The 17,246-nt window shown below is 36.8% G+C and overlaps 1 protein-coding gene and 1 long non-coding RNA gene across 3 annotated transcripts; one reads left to right on the top strand and one right to left on the bottom strand.

Moving 5' to 3' along the window:
* On the top strand, nucleotides 1-10,737 carry LOC117413182 (NIPA-like protein 3). Of its 2 annotated transcripts, XM_034021982.3 has the most exons (12): nucleotides 1-442; nucleotides 2,045-2,113; nucleotides 2,224-2,395; nucleotides 2,513-2,572; nucleotides 3,042-3,187; nucleotides 3,452-3,548; nucleotides 3,910-4,045; nucleotides 4,630-4,718; nucleotides 5,706-5,769; nucleotides 6,213-6,307; nucleotides 6,931-6,952; nucleotides 7,737-7,890. In XM_034021982.3, exons 1-12 carry the CDS (start codon nucleotides 383-385, stop codon nucleotides 7,753-7,755), a joined length of 1,029 nt encoding a protein of 342 aa, XP_033877873.2. In that variant the 5' UTR covers nucleotides 1-382; the 3' UTR covers nucleotides 7,756-7,890. The 2 variants fall into 2 exon arrangements, with proteins under 2 accessions (XP_033877873.2, XP_033877872.2); XM_034021981.3 differs by lacking the exon at nucleotides 6,931-6,952 and having other exon boundaries at nucleotides 3-442; nucleotides 7,737-10,737.
* A 111-nt stretch (nucleotides 10,738-10,848) lies between these two features.
* LOC117413184 (uncharacterized) lies at nucleotides 10,849-15,310 on the bottom strand. The gene is made up of 4 exons (XR_004546022.3): nucleotides 15,099-15,310; nucleotides 13,633-13,671; nucleotides 11,911-11,988; nucleotides 10,849-11,232 (listed from the first exon to the last, which is right to left on the bottom strand). It is a non-coding gene; the product is annotated as an uncharacterized LOC117413184 (long non-coding RNA).
* Between the last annotated feature and the right edge of the window lie 1,936 nt (nucleotides 15,311-17,246).

Raw genomic sequence — 17,246 nt, 5'->3', positions numbered from 1 at the left:
CGTTTCTTCTGCCGTTGGTTGAGTATTGCTCGCTTCTGATTGGTTTCTGGGAAGAATCGCTGCCTTCCTTCCTGGTTGATGTCAGTATTATGGGTTTTTTTTCAGTGCGTTTGGTTGACTATTTTTCCTAACTGCTGCAAGCACGCCTACTTTTCTTGACCTCAACGACAGTCAGGTTTTGCTTATTATAGTTTCTTTCGGCTCATTCTTTGTTTACCTGTGATAAATACATTTAAAAAAACAATCAAAGATGATGTGGGTATTGCGGCACAGTATTGCGATACCATAGGACATCTTCTTTGAACCATTTCCTGGTCCGAAGGGACCAGAGCACTGTTTACCTTGACGCACTGGTTTGTCTAACAAGCATTTTTAGTTAAAAATGGAAACACAATTCGCAACAACAGTCGCTGCGCTGGACGACAAGTCAGATTCTTACAAGGTGAGTGACGTCTGTTTAAAACAAATAAACAAAGGTATACCACAGCATTATTTCACGAAAATGAGTTTTTAACTTACACTACCAAGACCATTTTTTTAAGGGACTGGTGGTATAAATTAAATTTAGACGTCATGTTGGGAACAAAAAAGGTTAGTATGTGGGTTGCTGTCAGTGTCATTTTGAAACCGACAATAGTGTAAAGTTCTGTTTAATGTATGTGTTTGTTGTGTATAAACTTTGCTGACTGTACAGCCAAACGCATTCACCGTCATACACAATGAGACACAAATACCGGTATGTGACTGACGTGTGTTTTAAAGTCAGCGTTCTGCTTAACCATCCCATTTGTCAGTGTAAAGCAATTTAAAGGTACAGTACAGTTTTAAGACAAGTCCATACAGCACGATTTAATTTACATGTCATATCTGTAGTCCTACTGTGGTCGTTTACAGTAGGCAATATATCACAAATAAACCGCTGTACAGGTTTCCCAAAAGTAAATACGGTGGTGTAATGCAAACATACATTGATTGTGTTTTTATGTAAACAACTATGAGGACACCAATACACACCCCTACACTGCAACTGCAACTGCAACTGCAACACAGTCGGAACGTAAAACTGATGTTATAGACTACTGCTGTGTGTAACATCAGTTTTACTTAGAGTATAACTGGTGTGTTTTCCATTCTCAAAACCGAATAACTGTAATACAGTGATTGCTTTTAATTATATATATATATATATATATATATATATATATATATATATATATATATATAGTGGTATATTCAAGTAAATTACTTGTTTAGACTAGCTACTGTACTGTGAAATTTAATGTCATCTCAAAACTAATGCAGACAGATAAATTTGCACAGTAACATTTTTCTGCCTTTTTGATTTGCATTGGACTTTTTATTTATTTATTTATTTATTTATTTATTCATTCATTTAAGTAATTTTCAAACTAGCTGTGTTGTTTGGCGCCTGGGGTGCATGTTTTTATCTCCTTGGAGCAGAAAGAATTTGCATTTTCTTCATTCTGATTTGCTTGTGGGGAGAGTTGTATAGTAGAGACACAACAGTGTGAAAGTCATTGCTAAGGATGATTTTACAAGAAGCAGGAATAACAAGATCAGAATTGATTGAGGGGGTTCCTATTCTGAATATGACTCTGCAAGATAGGAGTATTTAATACTACTGTATTTTTATAAGATTGCTAAAGTAGTGTGGGCCACTCTATAACAAGATGTACCGGAAAAAGTCTAAGTGAGAAAGGAAACATCCTGTTTTTAAGAAATGTTCATGTAATTACAGTTCATACAGAGAGACCACAATATAACAATTGCAAAGCACTCAGATAACATAAAAAATGTTTAAAACCTGATTGCCTTTCATTCGTTCTGTTGCATTTTTAGATCTGAATACCGCAGCATTCAGATCATGCTGTAGTCAACATTTTAACTGTGCTGACATTCTGTACACGTTTTTCTTCTGACAATTTTTTTTTTTTTTCTTCCCTGTACTGTTTGGGTTGGAAGTCAGCTTGTGGTGTTTTGTGTAAAACAATTAACAGCGTATTTAATTTTGTATGCATTTCAGGAAAACCTTATTGGGACGTTGCTGGCTATATTTGGGAATCTTTTCATCAGCATTTCACTCAGTGTGCAGGTAAGAGAACGCCTGCATATCCATACCCATGCATATGACGTTTACTTGAAAAGTGCCCCTTCCTACATGCCGCACACCCGACACTTGCAATGTGTTTCTTCGCTCCCCAGAAATACAGCCACGTGCGTCTGGCTGGCTTGAAGGACACACGGACCTATTACTGGACAAAAACCTGGTGGTTCGGGCTGCTGCTGACGATAGTGGGGGAGCTGGGAGTCTTCACCTCGTACGCCTTTGCTCCCCTGTCACTGGTAACACCCCTGAGTGCAGTCTCTGTGATAGGTATTGTGTGTTCAAGGTCTTTCTCTTTCTAAATCTGCATGTGTTACCATTTTTCCCCTGTGCTTCTTGCATTCAACACATGTATGCTAAGATGTACTTTTTTTTTTCCCTTCCCAGCAAGTTCAATATTAGGATTCATCTTTCTAAGGGATAAATGGAAACCAAAAGATTTTTTAAGTAAGTGTTTTGCAACGAATTTGAAATACCAGTGCATGGATTCACGTCCCCCATCTGTTACATAGCATATTGAGAATGATGGTGTGTCGAATGCATTTCTGCCTCATATTGTAATGTCCCCTGAGATGAGGTGACAGAGGGTTATGGTTGCCTTTGCCACTTTTGCATCCATACACACACAATAAACACACCCCCAGGCACACAATCTGTGTGAGACAATGCTGTCATACACACGTTTTTACTTGGCTGTGATAGGCTGTAGCTTTAGCAGAACATGTGTGTCTTAAACAATAGAGAGTTTTCAGTTGTTCTGCTTTTTAAGTCATCAGGTTAGCATGCTTTAATGAACCCCTACCTGCTCATATTAAATCATTACCCATTAATATAGTATTCATCTGATTTATGACTAACCCACTGACCACACTTTTTTTTATCCTGTGTGTCTCTGTTTTCCTGTGCTGTACCACAGGGCGATATGTTTTATCCTTTATAGGCTGTGCCTTGACCGTTGTCGGTACCTACATGTTTGTCACGTTTGGGCCCAATACTCACGAACGACTGACTGCAGACAATATAGTTAAACATCTCATAGGTTGGCCTTTCCTCTTGTATTTGGTAAGAAGCTTGAAAATCACTGTAAAAATATTCATAATAGCATTTAAAATACTATGTATATAATTATAACCATTGTGGGATGTTGATGATAGTTGTATTATCTAATTAAACTTGAATACCTTTTGTTATGGAAGTCATTCATAACTGCCATAACCAACAAATATTAACTACTAACTACAAGAATTGTTACGTTGTAAAGCGAATTATGCATAACTAAAGACTACCATTTTTTGTTTTATTTATGTCTTTATTTTACGATTTTAGCTCCTGGAGATCATTGCTTTCTGTTTGCTGCTGTATTTTTACAAGAGAAAGAATGCAAAGTACCTTGTAGTTATCCTCATTTTGGTAGCACTGTTGGGTAAGTTTTTATAAAAGTACTGTATATATTTACTGTATGCATTTTTGTTTATTACTACTGCTGTGTTTTGTCTATGATGATCAAACAAAAAAAATTAAAAACATTAAAAGGATCTTCTTTTATAGCAGTCCTATGAACCGGTAGCTAACCAACATCACAAGCCCATCGTGTCGTTCAGAAAATTGGCACAGTCTTTTGTTTTTGGCGGATGTGGCTGTTTTTATGATCAAAATATTCTGTATTTTAACTCTTTATAAATCCAGCTAGTGTATTAACATTACTACTGTACATAAAATAAAATGTCATGAGGTTTTGTAATTACTATCCTTTTGGTAATGCGTCCTTGCCATGTGTCCTCCAGGTTCTATGACTGTTATTACAGTCAAAGCTGTATCTGGTATGCTGGTCCTCTCCATAACAGGAAGCCTGCAGCTTAACTACCCCATCTTCTACATCATGTTTGTGTGCATGGTAGCAACTGCTGTCTTCCAGGCATCGTAAGTTGATGTACAGACATTGTCGGTGTGTCGCATGCATGCCTAGGAGAGAGGCAAGCCCTGCGCAAAATTAAAAGGGACTCATCCCCTGCAGATTTAGCGTTTCATGTTTCTTTTTAAGCGAAAGTTGAATTCTATAGCACAGAGCAGTGCAGTTGTTTGCAAAGTGGCTTTTAATATCTCCTCTTTATTTGTACATCTTTTTTTTTCTTGTTATGCTGTTTATGGTTAGTTCTGTAGCTGTTGCACAATAAACAAATCTGCAATACAAAAAGGAACAATTTCTCAAAATAATATTTAGGTTTGTCAGCTCACATTGGCATCTGGGAGTGTCCAGTTCATTTAAGATGTTTAAGTAAATATCAAAAAGTAAAATTATGACAGGTGGGTTGGTTCATGGCAGTGGTTTCTAAAGACCTTTCCAGTCCGGAACCCTCAGTCAGTTCAGTTAACTAATTAAGTACCTGGTTGGAATAAAGATCTGGCCTGGAATGGTCTTGAGGGTTGGATTTGGGAACCACTTATTCAGGGTACAGTATATACACACACACCTTCCCCTTTTGCATCTGAACCGTCTCTTTCAGATTGTTGACTGATGCCTCGCAACTCTATGATTCTTCCCAGATTGCCAGCATTAATTATATTATTTCTACGTTGTTTGCTATCACAGCAGGTAGGTGCTATTCAAATCTATTCTATTTATTAATTCAATAAAATATGGCACCGCTTTTTGATTAGGATGTATTGGCAATTTTTCCCCATTGAGTCACCAAAAAAAAAAGTTTGTTACAGTATTTTATATGATATTTATAACCATAATTTAAATAGTAATAAAGATTATTGGACTGTATCCTTATATCCCTGACAGCAAGAATACTTTTGTCACACATATGTTTTAGCTATATCTTGAGAGTTTGAGATGTGTAAGCTTTGGAAAATGATTGGCTTGTTGTTGTTATTGTTATTATTATTATTATTATTTATTTCTTAGCAGACGCCCTTATCCAGGGCGACTTACAATCGTAAGCAAATACATTTCAAGTGTTACAGTACAAGTAATACAATAAGAGCAAGATAAATACAATGATTCTGGTTCAAGCAAGTACAAGTGTGACAAAATACAATTCAATAATACAGCAGATAACAGTAACAGTGATAGTTACATCAGGATATGATTAAATACAAAATACTACAGATTAAACACCTGGCAGATTACAGTACTCTGAAGTACAGGATTAAATGCAGTAAAATAGGGGGCAGATAAGACCAAATAAAGCGCATTTAAGGAAGGGTGATAGTGTCCCAGGGGCTTGTCAAATAAATGTCTTCAGTACTGTAAAATAATTTTCATGATAACCTAAGTCTATAGTGTGCAGTTATTTATATCTTTGACCGGGTATATATATGCTGTTTCAATACGTTGGTTACCGTACGTCTCACTGTAAAGAAAAGGGCAAGCATCATTTTTGTCTTGGGTGTGTTTTGAATAACTACGTGGCCCATTTTTTTTCTCAGCAACTCGTTCTAAAAATAGACAGTGAATTATGCAAGATGGATACTGTATAGAAGTTATACTTTGTTCTGTTAATACTTTCTCTCTTTGGTAATGGGGGAAACAATTTACTTAAAATATGTATTTATTTATTTGTGTCCATTTTAGGAGCAGTATTTTATTTGGAATTTAACCATGCTGATGTTCTACACCTATGCATGTTTTTTTTGGGGTGAGTTAAATTGTTCATTATTATTATTATTATTATTATTATTATTATTATTATTAATTAGGCATTTAGCAGACGCTTTTGTCCAAAGCAACTTAGAGACTAGGGGGTGAACTATGCATCACAACTGGACTTCGATTTTATGTCTCATCTGTGATATCCTTTTGATTGCATAATATTATATCTACATATCTGTGTGTGTGTGTGTATGTATATATATATATATATATATATATATATATATATATATATATATATATATATATATATCTCCTAAAGTGATGATAAATTAGAAAGCTACTGTTTTTTATAAGTTGTGATTTTAGAGATAAGTGTTCCAAATGTAAAAAGTCTTGGAAAGCCTAGTCAAATTATTGATTGAAAATAAAAATAACAAATGAGTATTATTCCTGATTTTCAGTGAGTTATTTGTATTTATTTTTCAGATGCTTGATTGCCTTTTTAGGAGTCTTCTTGATTACCAGAAATCGTAAAAAATCGAAAGCTTTTGAACCGTATGTAACGATGGATGCTGTGGCAGGTAAATGCAGAAAAGATGTGTGATTTAGGGTGTACGTACTTATTGCACATTGAAAATGACAAATGAAATCTCCTAAAAATCAATGAGTTGGTAAAAGGTTAATGCACTAGCCTTTCTCCTGCAGACGCTTGGGTTCGAATGAGTGGTGGTCTTGTTTAAAAACCACAGTGAAACTTTGCACAGTTCAGGAAAGACCTGGCACTGAATAGTGGGAGTTTTATGGAGACACTGTTTTGTCATGAACTCTATATTCCCTAATATTAAACACGTTTGTAATACCAAAAGTCAGACCAAGGGCTGCAAAAGCATTATGAATGATTTCAATGTAGATTGCATGAACTGATAATAGTAATACAAGTCCTAATACAGAGTGTGATCCAATTAGAGGATGATCTTTCTAATTGAAATGGATTGACAAGATATTGCCTTGATGGTAAGTCTTTTAAACAAAGCTGGTCAAGGTATGAATTTATTCAACATTGTTTTTTTTTTGTTTTTTTTTAAAGGTGCATTGCACCCATAGCAAATCAGTTATAACAGCATGCATGTTTTACCTGAATATATGCAAACTGTAGTTCTGCATGTGATTTTAATGTTGATAAATCACTTATTTTTTCCCCCAGAGACTGCCACAATCTCTGTCAGGTATGCCTGTTGATTACTGGAACTACCGTAGTTTGGGTAACACTGTATTTCTGAATCCTGTTCTCCCTGGTAGAAATAAGTAACTTTGTATACACTTAACAATAATTGGCTGTTCTCATTGAAATGGGTTGGTACAGGGCGGTTGATTGAAGGTTGTTTCAATTGAATTTAGGATATATTCTTGAATATCACACCTCTCGAGCCAGACTGGAACAGAACTTATATCCCCTCCATACCTTTCTGGATCTGGTTTTGGAGTCCTATAAATTGAAACAGCCTACTGACTATTGTGGTGTGATGTAAATGCATCTTTCTGACTGCGGGGTTTATTCAATTTGAAACACCTGACAACTGTGATGGGCAGAAACATTTATGTAAATGGTCTGTCCCTCAGAGGACTGCTTCATTTGATATTCAAATAGCAGAACCGATAGATAGGCCCCCAAGCTGACAAGTTCTTCCGTATCCAGCGCTAAACAAACTACGGATGTGATGTAATGACTCCATGGGCCATTTCACTGTGCTGTGTGCTTCCACACCATCTTCCCTGAAGGAACTGGAGGCGGTAATCTTTACAGAACGGTTCCATATCCCGTCAGAACAATTGGACGCTTGTCCTCCCCTACACCCTATTGAGAGTGTTGTGGCCGGTGTTTCCAATTCTTCTTCTTTATTTGTCCTATCCCTGTAAATATTGTTGCCTGGTTGGGAAATGTACTAACCCAATTATTGGAAAGTGCTTTTTACTGCAAACCATTAATTCAGTTCTGGTTTGTTTTTGTAGCTCTTCCAAACATGCATGACAAAGGGAGGATGATTCAGCCGGATTACAATGGGTCTTTTTCTTATGGGGCACTGGTGAGCAGCGATTCCACGCCAGAGAATTATACTCCTGCCACGCTGGCTATAGTACAGGAGCAACACAACTCCAAAGCTGCATCTACAATGCCTTACTGGGCATCCGATCTTAAAAAGGACTAGAGATCCGAAGGAAGCGTGTTCTATTACCGAATGGTTTTATTTGAATGACGTTGTTGTTTAAATTATTTATTTGTACATTTAAGCTTTGATGTACTAAAGACTGAAATACCTTTTTAAAAGCAGACCAGGACAACTTGCCTTACCGAAATAATTTAGTTTGTCAACTGCAGTTGTTGGCCAACCATTTGCCTGTAGCTGTGTTACTGTGCTCATACTACTGCAAGATTTTTCATCCTTGGCTCACCTCGATAGTCCCTGATGTATTCATACCCCCGATGGTGTTGATAGTACTTGCCAGTTTTAATTGTCAAGTTACTGACTGCAACTAAATGAAGTTTAGAGTACAAGGAAAATGCCTTCTACTCATTGCTACAGCCCACGTGTGAAAAGCAGAAATACCTCCGCCCTGCTTCAAAAAGAAACAACAGGAAGTTTCGTTCAGTATTTTGTATAGTGAGCCTCACTACTATACTGCATCTGGAGATCTTAACCGTGATGGAGAACATTTGGGGTTAGGGCCTGAAGGCAAAGGATCTTGGTCTGAAATGCGGTTTGAGAAGGCATTCGACTGTAAATGCAAGGGAATTATATGTTTTAAAGTAATTTTATTTAAAATGTTTAAATGTACTCGAGGTAATTTATTTAAGGTGTTGTTATCATACTATCTTCTGCTTTCCTGTTGATGGAATGCACCTTATAAAACAAGGTGTCAGGTGAGGTGGGGTGCGTTCTCCTGCGTTAATATTTTCATTCTATTAAATTACAAATTCAATCTATTCTACTGCCTGGTGTACTGGAAAACCCTAGCATTGTGGGCAGGGTATTAATGTGTATGCTACTTATTTTAAAATGCCTTCAAATCGATAGTTCTTTTAAGCCAGCACAAAATGTTTAAATATTTACTCTTATTTAACCTTGTTATAGAGCCTTATTGGAAATGTAATTTTGTACCAGGAGTTTTATTGATCGGACCTTTTGCTTTCCTTGGCTAAAGCTTTGAGTCTGTCTTCCTTTGGTACAAATCCGGGCTGAACATCACAGTAGTTTGATTTCAGTATTATGTGTGGATACTTTGGCTGGAGTTCAGTTCACTGGTTTATTTATTAACAACACTTTGGAAAGCATTACCTGTTATGTTTGTCTACATACGTCATTGTTACTCCTGCTGGGCAATAAAAAGAAAAAAGCTGTATTTGTCTTCCAAACACTGTCTCCTTTTAGAGTAAATATATCCGACAGTTGTTGATGAGGAATTGAGATCACAGAAACCCGATAGTCTGGGCAAACCAACCGCAGACACTGAATCTGTAATTATTATCCATTCAAATTCAGTCAGAACTAGAAAAATCTGCACCTGTGGCACAATAATGATCGTCAGCTGAGGTATTAATTATAATGCATTGGACTTAATACCCATTTTAATAAGTGTGTACATTTAGAACAGTGTTAGAAGCATATTTCCATTATTGTACTGTGAAGCAGCCATGACATTTTCCAGTCAGTATAGCAATTGACAGGTAACTAAGCTCCATTGATTCAAATAATGTTAACTGTTTCACATTTCGTTCATTGTCTTTGGTGTTCACGTTAACCATTCTACCAATGATCTGAAACGAAATCAAAGTGATAGCACTGTTATTGTGGTTGGAATGTAGTTTTTTAAATGATTACTTTGTGTGCTGGAATAATTGCAGACTTCTGCTGCAATAAGCAGTTTCTATTACCACTCAAATGAAAAGTTATTTATTGCTGGTTTCTGTATATAAAGGAATGTGATACAAACTGCTTTAATGTGTGTGCCAGCACTTGCTATTATGCTGAGATTTAAATACACATGTATAGAGCGCAAATTCCTCATTAACCTTTCTTCCACTTCCATTAAAATAAGTTTGCGTGGTTGTCTCCATACTGTCAATTGTACAGTATGTGGCTGAGTGCAATGGAAGGGAATACAGCAATAGATCTGCATAAATAAAAAAACAAGACAGGTTAGATCTGTGACCAAACAAATCTAAAGTAAGGGTGGCCATGTATCTCAATATGGACTGTGAATATATAGTATTTATTATATGGCTGCAAGCAAAAGTCTGCCATGCAGCTAACACTTTAGGATCTGATTTTTGTGCTACTGTTCACTACTGTAATGAATGACAAATGAACTGCTAACTGCCTTATCGAAACTCGTCTGTGTGTTTTGTCTGAACAATCTCTCATGTTTTATCGTTGTTTTTTGTGCAAATGTGCATTTTTAACTTTTTTTTTTAAATAAATATGGAAGCAGGCAAATAAAATTAGCATTTTGTTATCTGATTCTTTTATCTTTATCCGAGTTGACTTTCTGTTTCGTTCTTTTAATCCGCGGTTGTGTGTTTACTTTGCTTCGCTGGAGTTGTTCCTCCCATATCATGCTTTGGTCGAATTGCAGTTAGGCAGTTCAAAGGCGGCAAGCCAGTCTGAGACCATTCTAAGGATAGATGTGGACATTGTCACCATGGTAGGACCCAGTCATCTTGTTTACTGTACATGCCCAGGCATGAATAAGCTGTAAAAGCTGCAAGGGTTAGCTCAACTTAATACTGATGTTTTTGACAACGCTGTGTAACACTGTACCTACAAATACCACAATGGTTCTATGTGGTATTTCTTACTGTTGTCTTACTTATCCACATGAGGCAGTGTTGCAGGGGGGACAGGTTAATGGTTACACTCTGGTGTACCAGCTGTACTTGGAGAGAATGTATGTGGCGAGCCTGTTTGAGGTCACACTGGTGCTTTTCATTTATTTTTAAGTTTTAAAAAATCACCAGGCTGTGATAACATAAACATGCTGTACAAAAAATGTATGAATTGATTCTTAACATGAAGAATACATTCTGATATTTCAAACCCATAGCTCTTTAATTATTCTCAGAAAGGAAAAAAAAATAAGTATTTTTATTGTTTTGTTTGGATTTTGTCGGTTTTGCAGGTTAACAGCATATTTTAAATATATTTTCTATTTTGATTTAATGTGTTCTTGTATTTCAAAGGGTACATTAAATATAAATAGACATTTTATAACAGTTATTCTGCTATGTTTGCATTTCATATTTTATTAACGCTTTATTCCCAAGGGAGCTTTGCAGTCCATTTGTTCAGGAAGTACTCTGGGAATCATCTTTGAGTTCTGTATGATGGGATGGAAACAGCCTATCAATCACAATAGGTTTAAAAGCAGGCACAGCAGAGGTATCCAGTTGCATCTTGCACATAAACTGAAGTCATCTTTACATTCTTATTCTGCTACTCTTCCTTTGTTTCTAAAAAAAAAAAAAAATTGAACAAAAACATCTTCAGGCATATACAGTGTTAACATATTGAATTACATACCACTTTGTAGTGTCATGGCTTCCGGGAGACTTTTATGATAGCATTTTGTAATATTTTTGATTACATGATGTTAAATAAAAGATCTAAATTATTTTCGTGTATTTATTTTTTAATTTTTTTAATTCTGTCTCATTGCTAAAATTCTAGGTGATGCAAAACTTTTGGCCATAGCTGTTCATCATTATATTATGATTGACAAAAAAATCCTTGCAACCATCGCCATCACAAAACAAGAGGACATCGGACTAAGGAGGCTAATCCCTCCATCAGCCTTCAATCAGTAGCAGCCAGCAAGAGTATTCAAGCCAGATACATTCTAACCTGCCTCTCTTTACAGTGCCATGCTTTCGGTTTACCTCCTCCTCCCCAAAGCGCTGGCTGAGAGATGTCAATCACATTTTTAAGACAGCTCCAAGGTTCCGTCATGGCTGAGTGGCAAAGCCCAGCAAGTCAGAATGCTGTAATGCATGCTTATGTCAACTGCTTTTATTCTCTTGAGCTTGCTCGACCATGCTGCATCTTAATTTTTGTTTTATCTGGGTAAACTAGTACATTTAAATTACAATCCATTGAAATGGAGCATATCAAATAAAGCTAATGTCTCTTACCTGCTGCATTCTCTATGTTCTCTGCTTGCAAGTCAGGTTGTGGTTTGTTTGATTTAGTGTCCTCAACATGTTCCAAATCTACAATAAAAAGCATATACAAAAGGTGATAAAATAACAATGCATTTTTAAACTGTCGGAGCCCAATATTTAAGTAAGTGCAAAGACAAAAGACAATTGTCCTGTGAGTGTAGTTCATTCATATAGATGAGAAACGGTGAATGGCAGAAGGGTGCTGCTGTTAATTCTGAGCAGGTTTGTGATCTTTTTTAAACTGTTAAAATTATTTAAAGGTTGTACATGGCAGAGGAAATACATCCGCACAAAAAACGTTTCTCCCACTTAAATTTGATTATCGCTCAATGAGTTTTTTCATTGAATTTGAATACATGTTTCTTCTTCCTCGTAAATCTAAATATTTTGAAATAATTTTTCTGATTGGCTTCAGCTGTTTCAGAGATAAAGAGATCAGAAATTGTTTAAACACCATACTGTGTATATCATAATCCCAGATCAATAAGCACCATTGTGTACGGAAAAGCACTCTGCATGTAACTAAAGGTTCATTTGATTACGTTTTTGTTTTGTTTTGATTACAGAAACCGTTTCAGTGATACAATAGCTTTTTATAGAGGAGGTTACATTATGTGTGGACAAGCATGCAAGCCCAAATGTGTGGTCTGTATTGTTAGCAGGCTTTATAGAACCGCAAGACTTTCATTATTAAGAATTGTATGTAATACTGCCCTTTTAAATTAAAGTGAATCGTTTTCAAACCTGTTGTGGTAATGCACTGTAAAGCCAAGGCAATAATTTCCCAATGCAAGGTCAAACCTCCAGTTGGCATATGAGTGCCACCTGGCCTTTCTCTAAATAATTGCCAGGGATAAGTAGTACAGGGCTCTAATATTAAATCAAACCCATGCACTCTCAGTACAGTCTGACACTGAAAAGGTCATTGCAACAGGACTGTACAATATTGCGATCTCAACGTGTTCTGTGTGTCACAGTGATTGCCTGTAATAAGGATAAATGGGTACTTCAGAAAACTGGTTTGTGAAGCAATGTGATTTCATCTGGGTTTGCTGCCAGCTATAAAAGGATTAGGCTGTATTTCTGCCCTGGCTGTGCAGACCTTGCAGTCCCTCTGCGTCCAGCGTCTGCTACTGGATTTGAGTTTTTCATCAGACTGCTCTTTTTTTGTTTTGTTTTAGAAAATGATCTATGTTGGGCTGTAAAACATGACCATTCTGTTTTTTGTACGTGACCAATCTAGCCTCCCCAAGGACAGTAATCTGGGAGCTAAAGGGTTAACAATGACACTCCTGCCATTATGCTTTGCGCATATAATTTGGATAAGACTTCATATATATTTTTTGTATCTATTGAAAACATCTCTATGGGTATACTGTGAGGTTTTTTTCTGTTAACATAATTTAAATAGACATGAGACTGCTGAATGGCTTCTTCAAGCAAAAATTCATAGGCAATTTCCAATTCGGACAGAACAAATCTAATAAACAGTGCAGTAATGTATGTTAGGTTGTGGTTTTCGTCATTTGTTTTGGGAGAGGTGGGGAACCCTGGCGATAAAGCTTCATGCTAGCATTTTCTCGCAGCTCTGCAACCAGAACACCCCCTGACTGGGGCCTTTCGCAAACAGACTGCACATTCACTTGGACCGTGGAATAAAAGGCATGCATCATTTTTATTAAGCAGTCCTACCGTCCACAACGGTTTGCTCCTGCCCCTCATCAGCAGAAGCTGCAAATAAAAGAACAAACACGTCTATTAATCATTCTAGTCAATTCATTCCTGCTTGTGAATTACAGTTGCTCCATTAGTCAGCTAGCCTATACATCCACCGGGTTCAGATGAGCTTTTATTCTTGAAATGTCACTTGCAACCCAGTCTATGCATATGCTGTACACGTGGCATGCTTGTTATTATTACCTAGACCTTTAGCAGATGCTTTTATCCAAAGCGACTTACAGAGACTAGGGGGTGAACTATGCATCAACAACTGCTGCTGCAGACACCACAATAGGACCTTTGGTTTTATGTCTCATCCGAAGGACAGAGCACAAATAGCTTAAGTGTCTTGCTCAGGGTCACACACAGTGAGTCAGTGGCTGAGCTGGGATTGAACCTGGAACCTCCTGGTAACAAGACCTGTTCTACAACCACTGGACCACCAAGCCTCCTTTTATGTTATCGGAAATGTCATCTTACAAAAACAAGGGAAAATAATCAGATTCTATGTGATAAACTGCTACCATCAATATTCCCATGCATCTGTTACAGGCATAGCTTTATAAATGGGTTAATTATTTGAAAGACTGCAAATGGTAATAGTGTTGACTCTTGTGTCTGCATATTTTTTTTTACTGAATACCGGTACCAGTCCTGTATAGGTTTTCTTTTCCTGTATCTGTACGGTGGGCTCTGAATGATAGTAATGTTATTGAAAGCAAAGAATGTGCACAAGTATTGCACAACATTTTTAAAAGTTAAATATTATTTAATGTGGTCACTTTTTAAAACAAGGTTTCCACAGACGATTCTTCAGTCTCAATTAATTTACTACCTCCCCAAAAAATAGACGCTTGTAACTTGAGTTCATATTATAATTACGATTAATGTATTTCTTAATATAGCGGTACCTCCCTATTACAGTATTTGAATCCACACCTCACTATTACTGTTTGCATCCATGTCTTTAACAATGAATGTAAAACAAACTAGAGAGATCAAAAGAGAGATATACAATGATAGACATAGAAAGGCTATTCATATATACACACATACTGGAGCATAGTTATAAAATCAAAGCATTTAACGGAGACATATTATATAATAAATAATAATTTACAATATATTATTATTATTATTATTATTATTATTACAACTCTACCCAAATTTAGTTTCTGCTTATACTGTAATATTTATACATACCCTATTAATTCAAGGGAAAGGTGACAGGTGAAATTGTGTGGTTTAATTTTTATTAAGACCAGTAATAACTTCTTTACATCCTTTAAAATATATATATTTCTAGCTTCTTCAATGTGTGCACTGCTGACAGATTCACTGGTTTGTGCGCAGCATCCTTTGCCCGCAGTGTATTCAGTGGGTGTAGTATTGAAGGTAATATCCCTCAAATCCATTTTAAGATGAAGAAACGCTCCTACCTGCAGGGTCTGTCGGAGGGTCCTGCGACTTCACGTCAAAGCTCGTTGTGCATCCCATGTTTGAAAAATGGTCAGAATTCAGACACTAGTCTTCTTAGTCCACCGGCTTTCTGAACAGACTAAACCCTCCCCCCTCCCCTGCTACCAGTTATAAACCATCTTATCACAGCTTCCTATCAACTGACTGGCATAGAAATGCTTTGTTTGGATTGTTTCCTTGTGGCCTAGGTGTGGGGTCATTTACCACCACACAAGTTAATATTCAATCTTCCACAAAGTTAATGGCTGAACTAGCCCAGCCTGCGGCAGCGCTGGTGATGCTAAAGGAAAGCTCAATCTCCAAGCGATTTCTATATCTGTAGTTATTGCTCCCCACTTTGCCTGCTGGCTTGGATATGTTAATACAGGAAGCTTGGGGGCTAAGGGTCCCCCAAAGCATACAGGAGCCCCCCTGGTATATTAGGGGTCCCCCAAACTTTCCCATGACATCCTGACCCAGGACCCCCACCGAGTGAATATACCACTGGGATACATACAATTATATTTTAAATATAGAGAAAATGACTCGTGTATAATGTTGAAAAGCATTTAAAATAGTGAGTGGAATTGAATTGCGCTACAGGCACAGACTGTGAAATTATTTTGCTAGTTATAATCACTTAAAGGACATGGTTGGAGTCTTAAACTGGAATGGGCAATATAATGTTTCCACATGAAGAGTATGCTGTAGTAAAGCCCTCCGATTACATTTGCATACAATGCTGGCAAAAATTTGTATGCATGTATTTTTGTAGTTTTTTTTTTTTTTTTTTACCAGCAGCCTAAACTCTCACCTCTTTGCTATCAATTCTGTGTTATATAGCCTATGTAACGTTTAGTTCAGTTTAGGTTTTGTACAGCAATATTTATCTATTAGGTCCACTGTAGTTTATGTTATCATTTATTTATATATTTGTGTAGCTTGCACTTGATTTTTACAGCATTCCAGCTGCATCATGACAGCAACAAACCCTAATAGAAGCAGTACTTGTGTAGTTAGTCTGCATTGGACTCTAATGCTACCATGGCAACAGGTCGCCAAGGCATGTCTCCACATGTTAAATGTCTTTGGGTTTGTATCTGTGTGATGTGATGTGAGTGATGGGCCACCACTGAGTTAACTGTGTATCTGTGAATAAGTAACAGTAAGCAGGGGGTGACAGGATATGTACAATGTAATCAATGGAATTCACAGCAGTATGTGTGGCTTGTGAAGTAGAATGGACTAGTAAGGACTATTTTTATAGACTAACGCTCGCGGTTGTCAACCAATCGACAGTTTGTATTGACTCATGCAATTAATGAATTGATCTACCTGTCAGAGGTGATGCCATAGTCACTTAATGAGAAGATTCAAACTAGCAAAATGTTTATTTGTAATCTTCCTTAGCTCCAATTGGGTCCACAAATCTCAGAGCTCCGTCCGTAATCCTCCAGACTGTATAAGCGTCTTTAAATAATGTAGCGATTAACACAGGGAAAAGGTTACATTTGTTCATTAAGTAATTAAGAAGGTGAAAAAGACCAGATGTGCTTCCCAAATCTAACGGACTGGAATTGTTCACCCCTGTCATACTGTAACAAAGAAAACAGATTTAATTTGGTTTTACCTGCCATGTTGGTTTTACTTTATTATTATTATTATTATTATTATTATTATTATTATTATTATTATTATTATTATTATTATTATTATTATTATCCATATTTCACTATTTTACCATTGGGTTCCAAAATACGAATGCACCTTAAGGTTGCACTCCTTACTAAAAACTCCCTTGCATAGAGTATGCTATATTCATGAAACAGTATTCTTTCCAGCAAATGATTTCCTTATTACGTTGGTTACCAGTAGCCTGTCCTCAAATTAGGACAATGACACTTAATGGGTTAATACATACAGCACAGCTACTGGCTGGGTCGCTTGTCATTCTCTTTTCTGGTCAACAGGTGGCGCTTAAATTTATAACACGAGATTAACGACAGGCAGGGACAATCTCCCAGGTGAACTGTGTGTTTACTGAGCGATCGCGACCAAGCTTGCAGCAAAGAACCAGCCTACCACCGCGATCATTGGGCAATACGCGAAAAAACTCGTTCGGGGATTGG

The sequence above is a fragment of the Acipenser ruthenus genome, chromosome 23, assembly GCF_902713425.1.
Source record: "Acipenser ruthenus chromosome 23, fAciRut3.2 maternal haplotype, whole genome shotgun sequence".
Lineage (NCBI taxonomy): Eukaryota > Metazoa > Chordata > Actinopteri > Acipenseriformes > Acipenseridae > Acipenser > Acipenser ruthenus.
This window is presented reverse-complemented; position numbering and strand designations above follow the sequence as displayed.

Excerpts from the sequence above, each read along its gene's own strand:
- LOC117413182 (XM_034021981.3), top strand. The coding sequence starts at position 383 with ATGGAAACACAATTCGCAACAACAGTCGCTGCGCTGGACGACAAGTCA. Across the intron at positions 2,573-3,041 it reads GAAACCAAAAGATTTTTTAA|GGCGATATGTTTTATCCTTT; the intron begins GTAAGTGTTTTG and ends GCTGTACCACAG. Across the intron at positions 6,308-7,736 it reads AACGATGGATGCTGTGGCAG|CTCTTCCAAACATGCATGAC; the intron begins GTAAATGCAGAA and ends TTGTTTTTGTAG.